At 46.8% G+C, this 22,721-nt stretch overlaps 2 protein-coding genes across 2 annotated transcripts; one reads left to right on the top strand and one right to left on the bottom strand.

The window, feature by feature from the left end:
* Positions 1 to 352: 352 nt before the first annotated feature.
* Positions 353 to 5,564, bottom strand: gemin8 (gem (nuclear organelle) associated protein 8). Its single transcript, XM_056588820.1, has 4 exons — positions 5,257 to 5,564; positions 4,927 to 5,018; positions 3,851 to 4,265; positions 353 to 2,843 (listed from the first exon to the last, which is right to left on the bottom strand). Exons 2-4 carry the CDS (start codon positions 4,927 to 4,929, stop codon positions 2,584 to 2,586), a joined length of 678 nt encoding a protein of 225 aa, XP_056444795.1. The 5' UTR covers positions 4,930 to 5,018; positions 5,257 to 5,564; the 3' UTR covers positions 353 to 2,583.
* Positions 4,789 to 21,951, top strand: LOC130381305 (zinc finger MYM-type protein 1-like). Its single transcript, XM_056588819.1, has 2 exons — positions 4,789 to 5,179; positions 20,394 to 21,951. Exons 1-2 carry the CDS (start codon positions 5,144 to 5,146, stop codon positions 21,291 to 21,293), a joined length of 936 nt encoding a protein of 311 aa, XP_056444794.1. The 5' UTR covers positions 4,789 to 5,143; the 3' UTR covers positions 21,294 to 21,951.
* Positions 21,952 to 22,721: the final 770 nt, after the last annotated feature.

Raw genomic sequence — 22,721 nt, 5'->3', positions numbered from 1 at the left:
TGGCACAGCAGGTTGAAAAGGTTGCTGACCCCTGATCTAGAGAATACTGGCTGGAGACACCACTAGTGCTGTCCACATCCTCTCTGTGGCACACACTAGAGGAAACACACGCACATATTTACTCACTAAATCACTAGAGCCTATCTCCTATAACATTCTTCCTCCCCTCACACACACACACCATTAGAAAGACAGACAGATAAACACACACACACACACACACACACACACACACACACACACACACACACACACACACACACACACACACACACACACACACACAAAGGCCATCCTGCTCTTCTGTGCCAAGTGATTTATCTGACAAGGCTATAATCTCTCTGGCCCAGATACCGACTACACTCTGCCCCCCATCCCCCAACTTGTGATGTCATCGTCACCACAACCCGTCACCATGACAACAACTATCGGCCCCTCCCTAAATTCCGTCACAGTAAAAACAGCAATCTTCCCCCATCACCACAACTGTCCCCATGGAAACACTCAGTCCCGTGACCACATCCCCTCCACATCGAGCGATGTCGCCACAAACCTTCAAAAAATTCTGCCATAAGCCGTGCACACATTTTCCACTTCATCACCCACCACCACAGACATCCCCAAGACAACCCTAGTCACAAAGAGCACCATCCTCAACTTCACCATCACCTTGACAACAATCAGTCTGGTCTCACAAACATCGCCCTCATCACAAGTCGTGGAGTCATTATCACCATCCTCCACCGACGACAACCCTAATCACGATCAGCACCATCACCGGTACAGCCTGGTAACCAACATCGCCTTTATCAGACACATATGCGGTCACCATCCTTGCTAGCACCAACATCACCATGACAACCCTTGTCACTATCACAGAGAGAGAGAACGAGAGGGAGAGTAAAAGGTGGACTTCCTCTGCGTGCTTCGGTGCAGTAAATCCCGGCTCTTCCTCTCCCCAGCGCCCCTCTCCTCTGACTGTGCTGGAGGCAGCAAACACATCAGTTATCCCTTACTGGAAGCATATATTTTCTTATGTGATGGACAGGCTGACAGACAGGGGGACAGACAACAGAACAACTTTCTGAGCAGTACAGTGCTCTCGGCTAATTTGTTGAGTTTATGTGTCTGTGGCATGAGGCCAGTAAAACACATAATGCCCAAGGGACGGCAATGCTGAATTTTGAAAATCGAAATCTAAATATTGGTGTCATCGGTTGTCGATTTTATTTTAAACGTAACTCGGTCTCATCATGGCCGTCCATGTGTGAAGCAAATCCACTCAAAATTGTCTGGCTACCTGTAATCTGTGAAATCTATCCCGGACCACAACCCTCGCTAGGTTACCAGAGGGGACTGCGCCTCTCCAATCTAATTAGTATCATCTCTCTCTCTCTCTCGCTTTCCCTCTCATTAGGAAGGTGGACCGAGTGAACCCAATGTTGAACTTTGAAAACCAGCTTGATCAACAATCGGCTGCAATGGGCCCTATTCACCTTGCGGCCATCTTGGATGCAGAATTCCACATTCAGGATGGCCGCTAGGTCATAGTCAGTTGGAATACCGAGACTGAATTGGAAAGTGACAACTTCTTTGTTGTTGAAAAATGTACAATCTGTTACATGCAAAAGTGCAATTTTCTTACAGCACAAAATCAGTTCTGCATTAATGAGTTTTAATGTAATGTCTTCATTAAATAAAGTAAATAGTGATAAGATGCAAATCTCTTCACATTTTGTTCGCACACTTTACCCCTTTTACTTACAACTTGGAACGGGCATTTATTTTCGTCTTAAACCCCCTCAAAAAATTAGTATTTCATACAACGAAAATTGATTCTTATGCCCAAACAAGCTTCATCCAAATGCAAAAATCTTTATTACAAAACATAAAAATAACCTTTAAATGAACAGTAAGGCATAACGATAAAAAGTGAACCTCCAACATGTGGAGTAAGTGAGAACAGGGTCCAGAAACGTGGAACCCCAATAAAATCAATGTCTGCATCAAACAGCTCCTTAAAGTGAGAGCAACACACACTCACACACACACACACACACACACACACACACACACCTAGTACTCAAGTTGCCTGAAAAATAACTCCACTCTAAAATTAACCCTAACCTCCTTGTGAAATGAAAGCCCGCAGAAAAATACTTCAGGTCAACAGTCAAACACTGCCACCTGCTGGAACGTAAGCAATTTATAACAACTGAAATCATACAGGTTTCCTTGACTGTGTTTGCATCATTCAGAAGTGGTGTCGCTGCCCAAGGGACGAATCCTTAAAATTCCCAAAGGGCGTTCAACCAACGATCAAACAAATCCTCTGACTGACAGCCAGTGAGTGCAGTAGGACATCTTGGTTCTTAAGGTCGTCTGGGTTCCGCCTTCAGGTCCCATCAGGCGCTGAGATCCATCATGGCGGCTCGCTGACCACGCAGGCCCCACAGCCCTGAACTCCATCCACATCTTCAAGAATCGTAAGGAATCCAAACTTTCACTACCGACTAAGTGCCCTTGAGCAAACAGCGGGTCCCTCCATCCCGCCCTCAGAACCCCCTAGCCACTGGTCAGGGGTCAGAGGCGCAGGGGGATGACGGGCCAGTACTTGGGCAGCTTGCGGTCGCAGTTGCGGTCGAAGTTGAGCTGCAGCGCTGCCTCCATGGCCTGGATCTTGGCCGTGTCCACGCCGTACAGCTTCCTCATCTCCGCCCCGCGCCGTACCCCGGGACGCTCGTTGGGCGCGGCGGTCGTGCCCAGCCGCGCCCCCCGGTGGAGGTCCTGGTCGGCGGGCACGTAGCAGGCGTGCTCCTTGTCCTCCAGCTCCTGCTGCTTCTCTGGTGGGACAGGGGGAACAGCGGCTCTTAAAGCAACGGATGGCCATTTGTTTCAGAGGCCTTTTTTGATCATATTCAATAATTCTGATAATCTGACGTATACACTATCGTTCAAAAGTTTGGGGTAACTTAGAAATGTCTTATTCTTTAAAGAAAGCACAGTTTTCAATGAAGATAACATTTAATTAATCTGAAATACAGTCTATTCAATATGTCACTACTGTGTTCTAATGGTACATTGTTTAGTTAAAGTAAAGGAAGACTTCCTCGAAAAATTGACCTACTGGTAAGGCACAGACTTGGAAAACTCTTTTTTATTAATCTCCCAGTACGCTAAATAAGTTGTTGATGCTTAGTTGTTGTGTAGGGACCCTAATCATGCTACTGCAGAGGTTTGGTGCTATTTTGTGCAACATTAGCCAATAACATGGAAGCCAATTGGGCTGTTACATTGCTCCGGGCAACATTGGGCAAGCTCTATACTCGATTATCAACGAAAAAAAGGTGCACAATCTTTTTCCTTCGGCACAAAGGAAATAATTGGACGGCCCACCTGTCTGTCTATCTACCAACACACTTCAACAACATAATGTATCTAAAGAAGTGAATAAAACCCACTTCAAGATTTCATATCCCCCGATGCTGATGGAGCATTACAGTAGTCAATTGTTCAAGCAGCTTTTACACTCGGCGAACTATGGATGGCTGTTTGACTAGATTTCCACGTTTGAGGTTGTGCCGGTTGTAAGGCTATGTGGGATTGAGTGCTTTATGTTTAATTTGAAAAGGGTGGAGCATCATACTAGTAGTTGTATGATCGTTGGAGTTAGTGCAGTACTAGTCTATTCTTTACTCTCTCACAACACCATTAGCTATTGTGATTTACTAGCAACCACCGCCCATCGTAATTGTCTGTTCACAGAGGCACACACCTTCTATCCAAATTTTTATGTATTTGAGACTATCTTGGGGGTGTTTCCATTTATTTTCTGTTAGGAGTCACTTACTGAGTTCTTCTCTGTGCTTCTCCGTCAGGGCGAAGTACTGCCGGAGCTCCTCCGTGATCTCCATGTTGCTCACGTCACATTCAATCTCTGGTTCTCCTTCCTCCAAGTCACTGTCCTCCTCCACTTCCTCCTCACAGCCCAGCGGCTCAGGCGACTCCCTGTACCTCTTCTCCCCTCTCCTCCCCCGGCCGCCACAGTCCCTGGCCCCGCCGTGCCGTTCAGTGTACAGGTGGTTGAGTTGGTTAGAGGAGGATTTACAGGGGTACAGCTGACCGTAGCACGCCGGGCCATGAGCCGCGAGCAGCGCCTTGCTGAAGGCTTGTCGGTGTGTCTGGTACCAGCCCATGGCCTGCTGGTAGTGCCGCCAGTACCGACTGTACGAAGGGCTGGACACCCAGGCAGTCTTCTCTGTGGCCTGGAAGCAGGGACAGAAGTACACAACACATACACGCTAGGTTTAGTAAATACAGGAATAGATGGACGATGGCACAGTGATCATAAGCGCCGTTGTTTTGCCAATCTATGCTACCTATCAAATCGTGCTACTCATCGGTTCACATGCGCATCACGACAATATTGAAAATTCCAAAATATATCCAGCAGGTTTTAACAATACTGTGCTACACTTTTCTTGCTTAAGTTATTTATTTAGTTTAATTGATTAGTTATGTTTTTTTTAATTATATACATAATTACATACATTGCCCAAACTGTAACCCTGAAATCTCCAATAAAGACGTTATAATATAATATCAAAATATTCTACGCATATTTTCCAGTTTACATGGGGTGAGCACAGTGGTGTAAAATAACTTGATTCTGTAGTGGGAGCATCAATCAATACAATCATGATAAGAGGTCTGCAGAACAAAACCAAACACATAAGGGAGCGTGCAGGACTCGATAGACTCTGCTATCGAGTCGCACTACGGTTGGAACAGAATGGAAGAACACCGTAAATGTATCCATGAGGATCCCTTGATTACAAGTCAACTTACCATGAGGATCACTTGATTACAACTTAAAAATCAACTTACTATGAGGATCACTTGATTACAACTTACAAGTCAACTTACCATGAGGATGGATCACTTGTGCAGCAGGATGGAGGATCACTTGTGTAGCAGGGAGTGGACCGCAGATAAGGTCAGCGTAGGCAGACTAGTCCCTGATAAATATAAAACATGGTCATTAGAGCGTTACTCAATGGGATAAACGTCAACTTGAATATCCGGACAGCCGGTAGTACAGGAGAGACAACAAGACGATGGATGTCAACAACTGCAAACCAAGATGGACGCTCGCACAAATGGCGTGCGTCAACCACAGGTCAAAACACTTATATTTATCATTTTCTGGCAGTATATATGATATGCAGCGTTAACTGGTCATGGTGGGGTGTTTACCTTGTGACTCGTTGCTGGTTGATTGTTAAAATAGTCTCTCCAGCAGCCTTACAGCAAACACACATTAGGTTGTGTCACTGGGTACCACAACAGCGCCCTCTACAAGACGAACGGAGAATACATACAGATCCCGGATGGGCATTTGTAGATTGTCATTGTATGTTTAATTTGTTTTTATAACTATTATTATTAAAAAAATATTTGAATAATAATTTCGATCATATCAATTTTGTTCTACGTCTTCCATTCAAATAAATCCATCGAAATATACGTAATAGAAGAGAAGGCGTTTTTCAGTCACTTGGTTTAAGGTCATGTGACGTAAGAGGGGCGGGGCGTCATGTCAGAGGGACGGGCGTCGCGTCAGCGTGGGAGGTCTCGCTGCTATGGAAAGCCAAGAAGGCCACAATCCGGCCCTAGAATGGCGCGGTAAAAGTGCAAAACCGTACGGATTCCGTACGGTTTGGCAAGGATTCCGTACGGTTTTGAATGACTAATAGCCGCGGCTAATAGTCATTCACTCCGGCTATTAGTCATTCACTCCGGCTATTAGTCATTCACTCCGGCTATTAGTTATTCACTCCGGCTATTAGGTATGCAGAACGAGCCCCTCCCTCTTCTTTGCTTGACCACTAAGTTTGAAGGCTGTCTAACGAATCAGAGCTGCAGTGCCTCCATGTTTCGCTGTAACATAAAGCTGTGTTGTCTTTACTAGTTTCACTACAATGTAATGACCACGATTAGCTAGTGGAAAATACATTTGTGTCTACTGATATATTTGTATATGTTAGGCTATATATTGAGATGGCAGTGTGCGAAATACCCGACAATATTCGGGGATGTCCTCATCCCCAGGTTGTTCTCGATATGCAGTAGCCAGCTAGGCCATAACATTACATAACATGAACATGAACTGAATAAATGCCAGGTATATAGCATATCGGAGACGGGCACACAATCAGTTCATTTGCAAATGAGAACATGCAGTATGACCGATCTTGTGACATGTGGTCGGAGAGAGTCGTGTGTGTGTGTGTGTGTGTGTGTGTGTGTGTGTGTGTGTGTGTGTGTGTGTGTGTGTGTGTGTGTGTGTGTGTGTGTGTGTGTGTGTGTGTGTGTGTGTGTGTGTGTGTGTGTGTGTGTGTGTGTGTGTGTGTGTGTGTGTGTGTGTGTGTGTGTGGAGCAAGTTGTTGAAGGAAGTGTTTCTACTTGACATTACAATATTTCATGGATGCAAGCAAGCCAAGACAATCGAACTATATCTATAGCCTACATGACAACACACACACACACACACACACACACACACACACACACACACACACACACACACACACACACACACACACACACACACACGCATTTGTGACCATTTTAGCGCATATGACGGCTGCCTATTATGCTTATGGCAGTAGGCCTATTGCAATTCTGCTGAATTATTTGGAGGACTTATAGTGAAGTATTTTTAACAGTGTGTGGAATCTACAGCTGATCAATTTCACTGGCTAAGCAAAATGAATCCCGAACAGTTGAACCTCTGAATTGATCCTGAAAGCCTTTGTCCTGGAATAATTCATTTGTATTCCGTTTTAGGCCATCTCACTAAATGTCACTTAAATGTAGCCTATTTAAGCTCACCAAGTTAGCCATGTGCGCCAAACAGAAGATATTTGATGATTGTTGTGCATTGTTGTGGATATGTAGGCTGGTTAGTTGTGGTTGTTTGTGGTCTTAGTGAACAGTCTTGCCTTGGAGTTGCAGAAGTTGGATTGATTGTGTGAATGTCCGAGAGAGAGCGCACCTTCCGTGGTGATGTTGGGCTTGTTGTGGGCTTATATGTGATCAATGATGTATCTGTCTGATCGTATTAGCTGTAGATGGATGGTTAAATAATGTCACAAGATCGGTCATATTGCAGGCTCTCATTTGCAAATGCACTGATTGTGTGCCCGTCTCCGATATGCTATATACCTGGCATTTATTCAGTTCATGTTCTTCTGAGTGCGCAAGAACGGTGCCAATGTCGTGTTTGCATTGTAATGCACAACTTTGCCCCTCAAAATAACGTGCATCGCAACAACTTTAGCCAATGCAGGCTCCTATTGCTTTACCAGTGTGTTTAAAGTGTGCGTGTGTGTGTGCGTGTGTGTTGTCATGTAGGCTATAGATATAGATTGATTGTCTTGGCTTGCTTGCATCCATGAAATATTGTAACGTCAAGTAGAAACACTTCCTTCAACAACTTGCTCTACACACACACACACACACACACACACACACACACACACACACACACACACACACACACACACAAGACTCTCTCCGACCACATGTCACAAGATCGGTCATACTGCATGCTCTCATTTGCAAATGCACTGATTGTGTGCCCGTCTCCGATATGCTATATACCTGGCATTTATTCAGTTCATGTTATGTAATGTTATGGCCTAGCTGGCTACTGCATATCGAGAACAATCTGGGGATGAGGACATCCTCGAATATTGTCGGGTATTTCGCACACTGCCATCTCAATATATAGCCTAACATATACAAATATATCACTGTACTAGACACAAATGTATTTTCCACTAGCTAATCGTGGTCATTACATTGTAGTGAAACTAGTAAAGACAACACAGCTTTATGTTACAGCGAAACATGGAGGCACTGCAGCTCTGATTGGTTAGACAGCCTTCAAACTTAGTGGTCAAGCAAAGAAGAGGGAGGGGCTCGTTCTGCATACCTAATAGCCGGAGTGAATAACTTATAGCCGGAGTGAATAACTAATAGCCGGAGTGAATGACTAGTCATTCAAAACCGTACGGAATTCTTGCCAAACCGTACGGATTCCGTATGGTTTTGCACTTTTACCGCGCCATTCTAGGGCCGGATTGTGGCCTTCTTGGCTTTCCATACGCTGCAGCCTGTAGGACATCTCATAGATATATATATGCTGCTATCCATTTGGATGGTACTCTGGTACGAACGACCAGCTTCAGCGAGAACGTGACGTATTTCCCTTGCTCCAGCCTTCCAGTTTGCCATTTGTGTTTCTGTCGAGCCACGAGGGGGAGTAGTAGCAGGCTAGTCATCATTAGCAACATAGCCTCTTTAGCAAACCAGCTTCAAAACAAAACTTTACATTGAATTGCACGCAAAACAAGACCGTGCAATGCATATATTGGTGACCGGATTAAAGCAGCAATGAAATCAAGTGTGTAAGAGGTTTTAAAAACGACATTAAAACCACCAACGTGGTACAAATAGAAAGAAAACTCATCCCCCATTAATGCTGCTATCCATTTGGATTTACGAAGTGGTAAAGTCGCAAATCTCCCAGCTTTCTTGCGGCATTTCACTGAGGCACGCCCCCTTTTGGTCGTAGTATCTCGTCGCTTTCAAAGTAGAGCGAGCAGAGCTGTAGAACTCGCAAAGAAGATGGCTGCGCCCCTAGTTAACACCGGGATCCCACCGGACGCGTACGCGCCGCGGAACGGCTGCGCCGCGGAACGGCTGCGTCCTCTGCCCTGCGTCCATTCCTACCGGGCGCGTAACGGCAGCGTAGCGCTGCCTTGCGAGACAGCCGTATTCACGCGAGATCACGAGATCACGCGATAATCCTAAACCTAATGTACTCACCTTCCACTCCCAAAATTATTGCAATTAAATGCCACGCTTTGTCCTTTCTGACATTTTCCTTATAAAAATGATGATTTGGTACATAAATGACTTCATGTTGCTGAACTTCGACAATGAGTCTCTCGTCGTCCATGTTGCCGACCCTCTGAGACCCTTTGATTGATTGACTGCTGACCTGGTGCCAACGGTCATGACGTAATAATGTTGATGTGAAGTTACATGAGCTGAGTATTGTATTTTATTTTGAAAATTGACCGGATGCTCTATGGCTTTTACTTTTCACTTCCTGCCCGGCTCGACCTGCTCTGTCGAAATTGACGCGGTTTAGCAGCGGCTCGCGGCAAAAATAGAATTGGACGGAAAGATAGCTGTCGTGGCAATTTCTGTATCAGATATTGCGTCTAAGCAGATGAGATATTTAGATGCAAAAAGCACACAATACTGTTGACAATTAGTGGTTATATATATTTGTATTAAAAGTACGAACAAAGATACATCACAACATGCATCAACAAACAACATAACAGGCATACATTACAATAATCTGAGGCCCCAGATGGGAGCTTCTCTTTGCGTGTTACTTCATTCTCTGAAGGTACGCTGGGGAGAAGTCCACTGAGTGTTTGAAAGTAATGAGTTTTTATTCACTTGGGTTGGCATCTGGAGGGGGTGTCCCCCCCATAAAACCAAAAACCTTTGTTAACCAGATGTTAATCTATTGCTTGAAGTTTCTTCAGAGGGCAAAAGGTGGTTGAGGCTGTTCCTTATCACCCTTTGCTTCTCTACGCTCCCCAGGGGGTCAAGTAAAACAGGCCCAAACCAAACTACAGACAACATGGAAACGGAATGTGAAACCAGATTACATCACATGAAACACTAAGAATTACATTTTAGAAGACCTTGCAGAATAGCAAGATTCCAAGAACGGGATGTGAAACCAGATTACATCACATGAAACACTAAGAATTACATTTTATAAGACCCTGAACATAACATGTAGATTTTCCATCACAATCCCCACTTTGATTATTTTATAATCACAAATTCAAAAATCTATCATGTCCGACCATCAGCACTTCTCCGCTTTTATAGGAGGTTGTTCAGACTATTTATACCACCGTTCGCTTTTACAGAAGGTAGCATAAAATCACCTAACATCACAATCAAGTCATCTGTTTCCATATATTCAAAAGTCATAAAAATAAAAACAGAAAAGAAAACTAAAACAAAGAAACAAGGCTACCCTTTAAAAACATTTCTAAACAAAAATATTCTTATTTGATGTGTCCTTAATGCTGCTTCCGTGATACAAACACATGAGTAGTTTGCAAGCACATAATGTTTACTACTCTAAACATTAATTGTCAATCCAGTCAGCATTAATAACGCACAGTATAACCCAACATTTAAACGGTATTCCTCTTCTCTTTCCCATTGTCCTTCATGATGTCTCTGAGGGACCTACATGGGGTTTGTTTATTTATTTTTTTAGTAATTATTTCCTTTGGTTTGCTTTGGTATATCCAAGGTTGTTGTTGTGGGCTCCCCATCCCCCCTCTTGACGCATGATTCTCCCATGTGTCAATTTACCATAATAAGGGAAAGCCCAGGCCTGTAAGCATGGCTTGCTGTTGCGAGCGCACCAAAAACCTTCTACTTTAATTCTGAAAAACATTGTAGCATACATCATGCTTTTTGGGATTCAATTTTAACGTTTTGTGCCTTAATGAATTCTACCGCTGCCGTACATTTGAACTCTGTCTAACACATTTCTTTAACCTTCAACTTTTCTACTTGTCTATGTTTCTCCAAACCACTTTTCCTGATGACTTTCAAACCTTTCAGATGTAAGAAATTATCACACAATTTATACACAGGCCTAGTTACACATTAGATCTTTCTCTTGTAATATGTGTGAATGCCGTGTCTAGTGCGATACTTTACATCCGCCTGGACACTGATCTTCTCTCCATCCGCCTGGACACGCCTCCACCTCTCTCTCTCTGCTTTCTGCCTCTCATTTGCATCACGGACTGTCCTTTGAAGTGCCTGTCCCCACGTCCCTCCCGTCTCTGAGACCCTCCTTTGTCTCTTTGTTCAGGCCACTTCAATGTGGCTACACAGGCACCATGGAGGCCACCACTCTGGTGCTGTTGGTCCTGCTGGACTGTCTCCTTGTGTCGTCCAGCAGACCGTTCCGTAGCTCTTCAGGTGGGCCTCCCATGGTCTGTAACTTCATAAAGTCTGATGCAGATGAGTTGTGACGTGGGGTATTTGCACTGTATTGGGCCACTGGTCGGGCTGAAAGCAGGAGGAGGAGGAGCGTTGTCCAGGTCCGGATCTATTTGAACAAAACTTGATGCAGATGGGTTATCTTTCTCCCCACCCCTTTCCTTATCTTGTCTTGCCTTCCGTTCTCATCTATCTCTTCTCCTTCCATAACACATACTTCTTCCAATCTCTCTCATACGTTCATTAATTCACCTTCTTGCCATTTGGCCATAAAACATTAACAAAATATCATAATATAAAAATCTGCATTTTTCAATATTAGGCAATACACTTCTGTTGTCAGTCGGGGGTCAGTCGGGGTTAGTCTGGGTCAGTTAGGGTCATGTCATGGCTGTGTGATATGGTTGACCATTAAATTGGTTGTGATAGATTGTAAAAATCGAGTATCCACTGTCTACAATAGCCCGTTGATATAATAACTATATATAATAACCATATATAATATTACTTTTAGCTGATCAGGTCGCGTAATGCTGGTGAGAACCATATAACAATCATTTGGTTGGTTGTGTTATGTGTTATGGTGCTCATACCTGCTCCTTGGACCTGGTCTGCTCCTGCGTCCCGTCAATGCAAATGCCCCCTTCCACCTCCGCCTCTTGGATGATTCACAGTCACTTCACGGGAAGGTGCGAACTGCCGGCCGGCCCTTCCATTGTCTTTGTCGATTCTTTTGGGAGAATCGTTGAACCAAGGATCCATGACGCCACAACGAAAGCAGGCCTGCCTCTGTGCTTCCCCACTTTCCTGTGGTCGTCCTTGCCGTCCGGCGCCTCCACGAACATTATATCAGCTTGGTCTCTCCCGGGAATGTCGCCTTGAATACGACCCCACCGTAGGCCCAGTTTGACTTGGCGTGGTTCGCCGATGGGTGATGGGCCATTTCCAGAATGGCTGTAGCGAGGGATTCCCCTCCCACTGCAGATGGGTCCGGGAGACATTCTGCTATGTCCTTAATATCACTGGGTCTCCATGCACGGAAAACGTATGCCGGACTGCCATAACCCCTGTTGCGCTGTTAGCGGGTGCCTCCTTTGCCGTGAGGTCTGGATAGAGGTTGAATGATGGGGCGGCGGCCTGGGCGTTGTCGTCATACGGTGGAGGTGAAGGGGGATTCGCACTCGGTCCGCCGGTGCAGTCCAGGTCCTGGTCTACATCTCGGGTGAAATTGAGATAAAAATATTCCTACGCTCTCTACGCTCTCTGTCCCTGGCTGATTTTTTCATCCTGGCTCTCTCTTTCCCTCAAATGAAATGCACACCAACATAATTAAAACTTCAACAACCGTTTTAAGCTAAAACTCCCCATTTCAGGAAAACCCAGTTGGCACCAATATTTTAAACCCTCCAGAGCCGCTTCGCCATGCTTCTCCAACATCACCTTCGCAGGTCCCGTTATCTCAGTTTTTCCAGATTTGTTCCCCATATTTTAGATCCTTTTACACTAGTTATTATTTAACAAATTATCTAATATCGCCGAAACCTCCTTGTTACTACACACATATACATATATTTATTAATGAATACCTATTATTATTATTTATATATATATATAACACCAACCGCGCTTCAACGGGTTTCCCTTTACCGTCCCTGACAGACCCTAGCTGCCCTTTCTGTTACCTATATAGCCATATATATTGACGGAAGCGAAACGGAGCTACCGCATGTTCCTATAACAGAGTTTCTTTGAACGAGGCCTAAGTTTAGATATAAGTTTACGTTTACCGAAACATTTATATACCGTTCCTGTAACGGATTTTATTTGGAAGCTTTAACAGTATTGTGATCTCACCTGCTCGAATTATTTTTCCTTTGGATACCGTACTGAAGAACCCCTACTTCATCCCCCACAGACACCCTTCGCTCGACCCCATTAGTCTGGTTACAGTCACCTGGAGGCGAGGTAGGGCTTTGGGACTGAGACCGAATCCTCAGACCTGACTTGGCAGACACCTAGGGATTTTTCACGCGATCTTCAGGTTAGATATCCCGGACGAGCCCCCAAACTGTCGTGGCAATTTCTGTATCAGATATTGCGTCTAAGCAGATGAGATATTTAGATGCAAAAAGCACACAATACTGTTGACAATTAGTGGTTATATATATTTGTATTAAAAGTACGAACAAAGATACATCACAACATGCATCAACAAACAACATAACAGGCATACATTACAATAATCTGAGGCCCCAGATGGGAGCTTCTCTTTGCGTGTTACTTCATTCTCTGAAGGTACGCTGGGGAGAAGTCCACTGAGTGTTTGAAAGTAATGAGTTTTTATTCACTTGGGTTGGCATCTGGAGGGGGTGTCCCCCCCATAAAACCAAAAACCTTTGTTAACCAGATGTTAATCTATTGCTTGAAGTTTCTTCAGAGGGCAAAAGGTGGTTGAGGCTGTTCCTTATCACCCTTTGCTTCTCTACGCTCCCCAGGGGGTCAAGTAAAACAGGCCCAAACCAAACTACAGACAACATGGAAACGGAATGTGAAACCAGATTACATCACATGAAACACTAAGAATTACATTTTAGAAGACCTTGCAGAATAGCAAGATTCCAAGAACGGGATGTGAAACCAGATTACATCACATGAAACGCTAAGAAATACATTTTATAAGACCCTGAACATAACATGTAGATTTTCCATCACATAGCGCCGCGCCGCGGCACGCCGCTCCTGGGACGCTGCTGAAACGTTCCGCGGCGCGCCCGGTGGAAATGGTCTCATTGATTAGAGTGGAAGCGATCAGCAGCGGTGACTGCGGCGCAGCCGTCCCGCGGCGTGTACGCCTCCGGTGGAATCGAGCCTTAATGGGGGATGAGATGTAATTTCTTTCTGTTTGTACCACGTTGATGGTTTTAAGGTTGTTTTTAAAAACCTCTTACACACTTGATTTCACAACTGATTAGATTGGGTTGTCCGTTGCCGGGCATGATTCAAAAAACATTCGGCTCATGTTTCCAAAGACGAAATAACATAATACAGATAACGGATCGCTAGATAACACTTGCTTTTACTTTATATTTGTATTGTATTGAATTGTTTAATCGAATTTAGCTAGTAAACTGAGTGCTTATAGCAGGTTTCAAAAACCATTCGCGCTTATGTTGCCGAACACCAAATAACATAATACAGATAGCGGATCGCTAGATAACACTTGTTTTTACTTTATATTTGTATTGTATTGAATTGTTTAATCGAATTTAGCTAGTAAAATGAGTGTTTAAAGCAGGTTTCAAAAACCTGTCTTATCACGCTCAATGAAGGAGTGCAATGAACGAGCATGAAAGTTCGCGACTGTCCAAGAACCTTCCTACGTCATTCGACACGATTAGTGTTGGCTCGTTCGTTCGCGAACCGGTTCGAATGACCGAGTCTTTAGGACAAACGAACTGAACCGGTTCGTCTCCCTCGTTCGTTCGGTCGTCTCGTTCACCATTCGATTCACTGGAAACTCGACTGAACGAACAAACGAGTTTCCGGTAGCACTAACTCCCCTGAGTCTGACTGACTCAGCTGAGAACCGTGCAATGGCGTGCATTCCATGATGCGATTCACCGTTACTGGAAACTAGGCTGAATCGCGAACGACTCCTCCACGTTCAGTCGAGTTTCCGGGCAGCCGGCAGCGCGCGGTTCAGTCGACTTCAGGTTGATGTGAAAGTGGAAGAACCAGAGACGTCGCAGAACCCGACAAAGTCGTTTGTGATTCATAATATCGTCTGGAGGCGCACACAATATGTTATATGATATAGATATCTATGTATTATATGATATTATTTAGATATAGAGCTCCAGGACTGTAACGCAAGTGTTGTACACTTCCTTGATATTTGGATAACCGTTCTGCTGTTGGTGTGATGGCGCATAACACGTCGGACTCTCGTCTCTGGTATTTCTACAACGAGACTCGTATTGGGGGTTATCTCAGCCAAGGTTGAGAATGAATTGGGGGGAAGGAACTTTGGCTTTTACTCCCTCAAGAACATGAACCACGACAAGGAGGAGAAAGGGATCTTTGCCGGGCAGCGCTTATGCACCTCCGCCTCCGGCGGTGGTCCCTCAGCGGGGCTCAAGCGGGAGACATCGCCGCCAACAATCCCTTTCTCCTCCATGTCGTGGTTCATGTTTTTGAGGGAGTCAAAGCCAAAGTTCCTTCCCCCCCCATTCATTCTCAACCTTGGCTGAGATAACCCCCAATACGAGTCTCGTTGTAGAAATACCAGAGACGAGAGTCCGACGTGTTATGCGCCATCACACCAACAGCAGAACGGTTATCCAAATAACAAGGAAGTGTACAACACTTGCGTTACAGTTCTGGAGCTCTATATCTAAATAATATCATATAATACATAGATATCTATATCATATAACATAATGTGTGCGCCTCCAGACGATATTATGAATCACAAACGACTGTCGGATTCTGCGACGTCTCTGGTTCTTCCACTTTCACATCAACCTGAAGTCGACTGAACCGCGCGCTGCCTGCTGCCGGCTGCCCGCTGCCGGCTGCCCGCTGCCCGCTGCCGGCTGCCCGCTGCCGGCTGCCCGCTGCCGGCTGCCGGCTGCCCGCTGCCGGCTGCCCGCTGCCGGCTGCCCGCTGCCGGCTGCCCGCTGCCGGCTGCCCGCTGCCGGCTGCCCGCTGCCGGCTGCCCGCTGCCGGCTGCCCGCTGCCGGGCGATGGTGCCTCGCGGCAACCGGTGGCATGTCGCAGTTCATGTACTTCAGCGAGTCAAACCAAAGTTCCTTTCCCCCAATTCCTTCTCAACCATGGCTCAGATAACCCCCACGACAGTCTCGTTGTGGAAATACAAGACACGTCAAAGAACCGACAAGAAACACTTGCGTTACAGTGTGTGTATTCACATTGATGTGGACGTTGAAGAACCAGGAACGTCGGAGAACCCAACGCGGTCGTTTGAGATTCATAATATCGGCTCACACAGCTTTTGGCCGTGATATTATATATCATATGATATAGATATCTGTGTAGGCTATATGATAATATTTAGATAGAGCTCCAGGACTCCCGTGTGTTCTAGAATATTTACAGATTCACCGGAAACTCGACTGAATGTGGAGGAGTCGTTCACGAATCATATGTTCGTTCAGAATGGTTTCCGGTAGCGGTAAATCGCATCATGGAATGGGACCCCATTGCACGGTTCTCAGCTGAGTCAGTCAGACTCAGGGGAGTTAGTGCTACCGGAAACTCGACTGAACGGACGAACGAAGGAACGTTTCGCGAACGACTCCTCGTGGCGAACTGAATCACGCGAACTGGGTCACGGAAACGAATCATTGAATCCACCACTAGACGCGATCGCCCGTTGCCAGGCAACAGACGATCGCGTCGTCTGTTGCCAGGCAGGTTTGGAATTTGTCAAGAACTGATGACGTAGGCCGGTACAATTTTCGCCCCCGATACAATTTTAACGTGACAGCATCTTTCAAAATGTTCATAAAACCAAACTCACAAAAGTAAATAAAAATAAAACCACACACGAGCGCGCAATTCAACCACTTGCTTCACACTCGCACTCTGGGGAAAAGCCTGTTAGTTTACGCACACCCCTTGCGCATTTGTTTTCTCAACCACACGTGAGACGTTGTTTGACATGCTGAATATCGTCAGAAAGGTCTTTTCATTGGCTATAGGGATATCTAAGGCCCGTCCCCGACCCTTGCTGTCTGCTGGTGTAGCTGTCAATCAAAGTATACATGCCCCGTTTTAATAGTGATCGCCTCATTGGCTTGTAACGCTTGTAAACAAGGAAGTATTGGTCTTACACCGGGATCCCACCGGACGTGTACGCTGTGGTATCCCGGTGCTCGGTTGAGCCGGAATCCACGTACAAAACTCGCTCGGCATTGGGGTTAAAGCCATTTCAGGCATTTATTTAACAATCAACTTAACTCAAACAATCAAAGAAGGAGACGTGGTCTCTAGGGCCTCCGTGGGCCTCTAGGCTCTCTCCTTGCCACGAGCCCTTCCTTCCTGCACCCGAACCCTGCTGTGCTGTGCTGTGCCTCCTTTTAAAATGGCTCCCGTGCTTTCGGCCAGGTGTCCCCCAATCACCCTGATTGGGCTGCCGAAAGGGCTGCTCTCCATCGCCGGCTGGTGGGTGGGGGTGGTATACCCAGTCCTTTACGGTACCCCGGGCCTGTCCAGGCCGAGGCTTCCGTGGCGGGATGCCACACTCCTCCACCCTTTGTCCAAGCCCCAGGTAGCCGAGGGACCCGCCCAGGCTGGTATCTCGCCGTGACAGGGCGTCGGCTGCGTCGTCTCCGGCTGCGTCGTCTCCGGCAGCGTCGTCTCCGGCAGCGTCGTCTCCGGCAGCGTCGTCTCCGGCAGCGTCGTCTCCGGCAGCGTCGTCTCCGGCCGCCTCGTCTCCCGCCGCCTCGTCTCCCGCCGCCTCGTCTCCCGCCGCTTCGTCTCCCGCCGCTTCGTCTCCCGCTGCGCCGGCGGCGGCTGCCTCTCCTGCCGCGGCGGCGACCGCATCTCTCCTTCCCCCGGGACTCTCGTGCCGGGTCCCAAAGCCGGCGAAATATCGGGCAATCCTTCCCGATTAGGAACGGCATCGGGAGGTGTGGCACGACCCCTGCCCTAGCCGTAAACACCCCCTGTGGTGTCCGGACAACCACGTGGCAGGTCTTGTATGTTCGTGTGTCCCCGTGTACGCATGTCACCTCCATTGGTGACCCTTCCCTTCCCCCCGCCAGGTCGGGCCGGAGGAGGGTGACCATGCTGCCAGTGTCCACTATGGCCTGCGTCTGTTTGGACATCACCCTCGCAGGTACGGTTGGGCACCCGGACGCTTCCTTTGCCCAACATGTCGCCAGCATGCAGGGCCGGCCCGTCCCCACGTCCGCGTAGGCCGACGGCACTGTCACGTCCCGGTCTCGCGCTGCAGCCTTCTCTCCTGCTGCGGCAGCGGCGTCCCTTGCGGCGGCGGCGGCGTCCCTTGCGGCGGCGGCGACGTCCCTTGCGGCGGCGGCGGCGTCCTTTGCGGCGGCAGCAGCGTCTCTTGCGGCGGCAGCAGCGTCTCTTGCGGCGGCAGCAGTGTCTCTTGCGGCGGCAGCAGCGTCTCTTGCGGCAGCGGCGACGTCTCTGGCGGCGGCGGCGACATCCCGTGCGGCTGCGGCAGCGTCTCTTGCGTCGGCGGCGTCTGTACCGGGGGGTCGTAGTGGGATCTTCCTCATGCCTGCATTCTCCACCAAGTGTGGTATCCCGGTGCTCGGTTGAGCCGGAATCCACGTACAAAACTCGCTCGGCATTGGGGTTAAAGCCATTTCAGGCATTTATTTAACAATCAACTTAACTCAAACAATCAAAGAAGGAGACGTGGTCTCTAGGGCCTCCGTGGGCCTCTAGGCTCTCTCCTTGCCACGAGCCCTTCCTTCCTGCACCCGACCCCTGCTGTGCTGTGCTGTGCCTCCTTTTAAAATGGCTCCCGTGCTTTCGGCCAGGTGTCCCCCAATCACCCTGATTGGGGTGCCGAAAGGGCTGCTCTCCATCGCCGGCTGGTGGGTGGGGGTGGTATACCCAGTCCTTTACGGTACCCCGGGCCTGTCCAGGCCGAGGCTTCCGTGGCGGGATGCCACAACGCGCCGCGGAACGCTCGCAAGGCTTTGGCTGCCTTGCGAGCCAGCCGTATTCACGCGAGATCACGAGATCACGCGATAATCCTAAACCTAATGTACTCACCTTCCAGTCCCAAAACTATTGCAATTAAATGCCACGCTTTGTCCTTTCTGACATTTTCCTTATAAAAAGGATGATTTGGTACATAAATTACTTCATGTTGCTGAACTTCGACAATGAGTCTCTCGTCGTCCATGTTGCCGACCCTCTGAGACCCTTTGATTGATTGACTGCTGACCTGGTGCCACCGGTCATGACGTAATAATGTTGATGTGAAGTTACATGAGCTGAGTATTGTGTTTTATTTTGAAAATTGACCGGATGCTCTATGGCTTTTACTTTTCACTTCCTACCCGGCTCGACCTGCTCTGTCGAAATTGACGCGGTTTAGCAGCGGCTCGCGGCAAAAATAGAATTGGACGGAAAGATAGCGCCGCGGCGCCACGTGCCGCTCCTGGGACGCTGCTGAAACGTTCCGCGGCGCGCCCGGTGGAAATGGTCTCATTGATTAGAGTGGAAGCGATCAGCAGCGGTGACCGCGGCGCAGCCGACCCGCGGCGCGTACGCCTCCGGTGGAATCAAGGCTTTACAGACATGTGTGAGGGCTCGCACCGTGAGACCCTGGCAAACACATGGATTCCATGAATCAGATGACAATAGCGGAATTCAAACCCTGAATCGCAGTTTTCTATAAAAAAACATTGCAGCGTTAATAATATTGATATTCGATTTCTGCAGACTCTTATGAACATTTCAAGACCCAACATGAAGTATCAACTCATTGCTAAGGATATCCACAACGACGATAAAGTTAGAATGCACCAAGGGAGGAGGAGGTTGAGGGGTGCTATTTTGACCTAAGACACTAGGATATTTTTGATCTATATTCGCTAAACATATTTATTCCACCGTATGGTTGACATTGGATGACATTCCTGAGATTTAAAGCTTTCAAACGGTGTATGACATGAATACTTAGTACATACTATTTCTGTTCAGTGTCTACTACTTGACGGTACTACACTTGACAGTGTAGTACGGTACAGCTATGGCCGTTTCTCAATTCCTAGCACGCGTACTACGGACTCGATGACTTGCAAGCACGTACTTGAACAGACTTGCGAGCACGCGAGTACGTACCTGCAATTGGAACAGCAGCGGACTCGATGACGTCACCACCTCTGCTCGTCCGTTAACTGTGCTACGGCCTCATTTAGGCATATACTACTGAAAAATATAAACAAAATCCCAGCCTCTTTCATTTTCAAATAGTATGTAAATATTCTGCATGAATAAAAATTGAAAAAATATGCGTGTCCTGTCATGTGTATGAGCTATACACACACGACTTTATATATATATATTTATATATTATTATTATTATTATATTATATTAATATATATATAAGTTAAGAGTAACTTAAGCTACAGTTGTGCGCAGGCACGTGCACAGATAGACCCCAAGTGGTGCTCAAGCACCAGCCCTTGTGCCCTGGTTGAGAAAAAGTGCCCTTTTTTTTCTTGAGCCCAATTTTTTTTTATTTTTTTTTTTTCAGGAGCTGGAGAAAACTGTAGTCTCCCTTCTACAGAAGAATGGTCTGGAGGTGAAAAATATGTATAGCCAGGGCTATGATGGAGCAGCCAACACGAGTGGCATGTACAATGGCCTTCAAGCCAGAATACGCACACTGAATGAGAAGGCCCTCTATGTGCACTGCAAAGCACACTGCCTGAACTTGGTCCTGGTGGAAGCCTCAAAGTCAAACAAGCACTTTGTGACCTTCTTCAACCTGGTTGAGAAGCTGTATGCCTTTTGCAGTGGCTCCTCAAAGCGCCATGCTGCTTTAGTCAGATTGCAGCAGTCCCTGCATCCAAAGGGACGTATTGTGGAGCTCAAGAGGCTTTCAGATACCCGTTGGGCTTGCAGGGAACAAGCACTGAAGGCCCTTCAGAAAAATCTGGAGGCTATTATGATGCTCCTCAATGAGATCTGTGAAAGAATTCCACCTGACCTGGCCCTAGGGGATGCAAAAATGTACAGTAATGCGATTAACTTCGCATTCATCCTCTGCATGGAAATCACCACCCCAGCATTTGAAGTCACTGCTCTTGCATCAAACGCTCTGCAAGAAGAAGGACTGGACCACTCCACAGCCTACAAGCTAATTGATGGTGTTATTCACACAATACAAGCATTGAGGTCTGAGGAGAAGTTTGCCGAGATATTTCAAGGTGCGTCAGAGAAGGCAGAGGCTCTCAACATTCCTTTACCTACCGTTGTGCCTGGCCAGGAGAGGAAACGGAAAGTGCCAGTGCGTTTCAACCAAAGCACAACTGCATCACAAGTGAGTGATGAGATTGACTCTTTGGAGTCATACTACAGGAAGAATGTGTACTACACATTGGAATCTCCTGTTGAGCACCTTGACTGCAGAGCTCAACAGGAGATTCCATAGGAGCATCACTGGAAGTCCAACTGGCTCAATCATACGGTCCTTCCACTCTCTAACAGTGTGTGCCAACTGGACAAGCACCCCAAACCCAGAGGCAGAGGAAGCTGTCCATGTTCTTTGTGACTTCTATGAGGAAAATGAGGACCAGCTGAAGACAGAGGTAAAGGTGTTCCACTCCAGCTTTCCCTCGAAGAACCTGCAAGAAATCCTTGCCATTGTGGAGGAGAACTCTGGCCAGCTCATCTTTCCAACATTTGTGAAGATGGTAAGGATCTATGCAACACTGCCAGTGACAACAGCTTCAGTGGAAAGATCCTTTTCAAAACTGAAGATTATAAAGAACAGGCTCAGGAGTCTCTGTGGGGAAGAAAGACTCTCTGACCTTCTCCTGCTTGCCATTGAGCAAGACATTGAAATAAATCACAGTGAAGTGATACAAATCTTCCAAGACATGGCACCAAGGAGGATGCTCCTGTGAAGATCCTTTTATTTATCCAGAGCAGAGTTTTGATAAGTTTTAAGTTAGAATATTGTTCGATTATTTAACATACTATTTGCTTATACAATATGGCCTTGTTTTGTCTGTTTATGCCTGTTATTCATTTACTTATTCAATTTGATCATTTGATCTAGTTTGTTAACACAAATAAATAGATAAGTTGAAAACCTCCTTCTGTGTTTTTTTTATTTATTATTACTATTTTTAATTTCATAAATAATTTTGGCGATGGGTGCCCTTTTTTTTTTTTTGAGCACCTGCCCCCCAAAATGTCTGTGCACGTGCCTGGATTACATTGTAACGAGTGGAAAACCCCCTGCGTCGAAAAAAGAAGCGCAAAGGTCCTCCGTTAGCCAATGCGATGAATGCTCATAGCGTCTCTATGTGCAGCCATCGGCTCCCCCGTGAAGTTGTTACATTGTAAGGAGTTGAAAACCCCATGCGTCGAAAAAAGAAGCGCAAGGGTACCCTTTTGCGTCAGAAACTGAAGCCAAAGTCACTGACCGTTCGTCAGAAATCGACGCGCTCGGAGTGACGGCCTGATTCCACCGGACGCGTTACGGCAACGTTACGGCAGCGGCACGTCTTGGCCGCGGTCACCGCAGCAGATAGGTTCCACTCTAATCAATGAGACCATTTCCACCGGGCGCGGCTGCGGAACGTCTCAGCAGCGTCCCAGGAGCGGCGTGCCGCACCGCAGCGCTATCATTCCGTAGCATTCCTATTTTTGCCGCGAGCCGCTGCTGAACCGCGTCAATTTCAACAGAGCATTTCATTTCAATTTTCTAAATAAAACACAATTAATAAAACATCAACATTATTACGTCATGACCGGTGGCACCAGGTCAGCAGTAAATCAATCAAAGGGTCTCAAATCATCCTTTTTATAAGAACAATGTCAGAAAGGACAAAGCCTGGCATTTAATTGCAGT

Source organism: Gadus chalcogrammus, chromosome 4 (assembly GCF_026213295.1).
Source record: "Gadus chalcogrammus isolate NIFS_2021 chromosome 4, NIFS_Gcha_1.0, whole genome shotgun sequence".
Taxonomy (NCBI): Eukaryota; Metazoa; Chordata; class Actinopteri; order Gadiformes; family Gadidae; genus Gadus; species Gadus chalcogrammus.
Note: the sequence above shows the minus strand (reverse complement) of the source record. Positions and strands in the feature narration are given on the sequence as shown.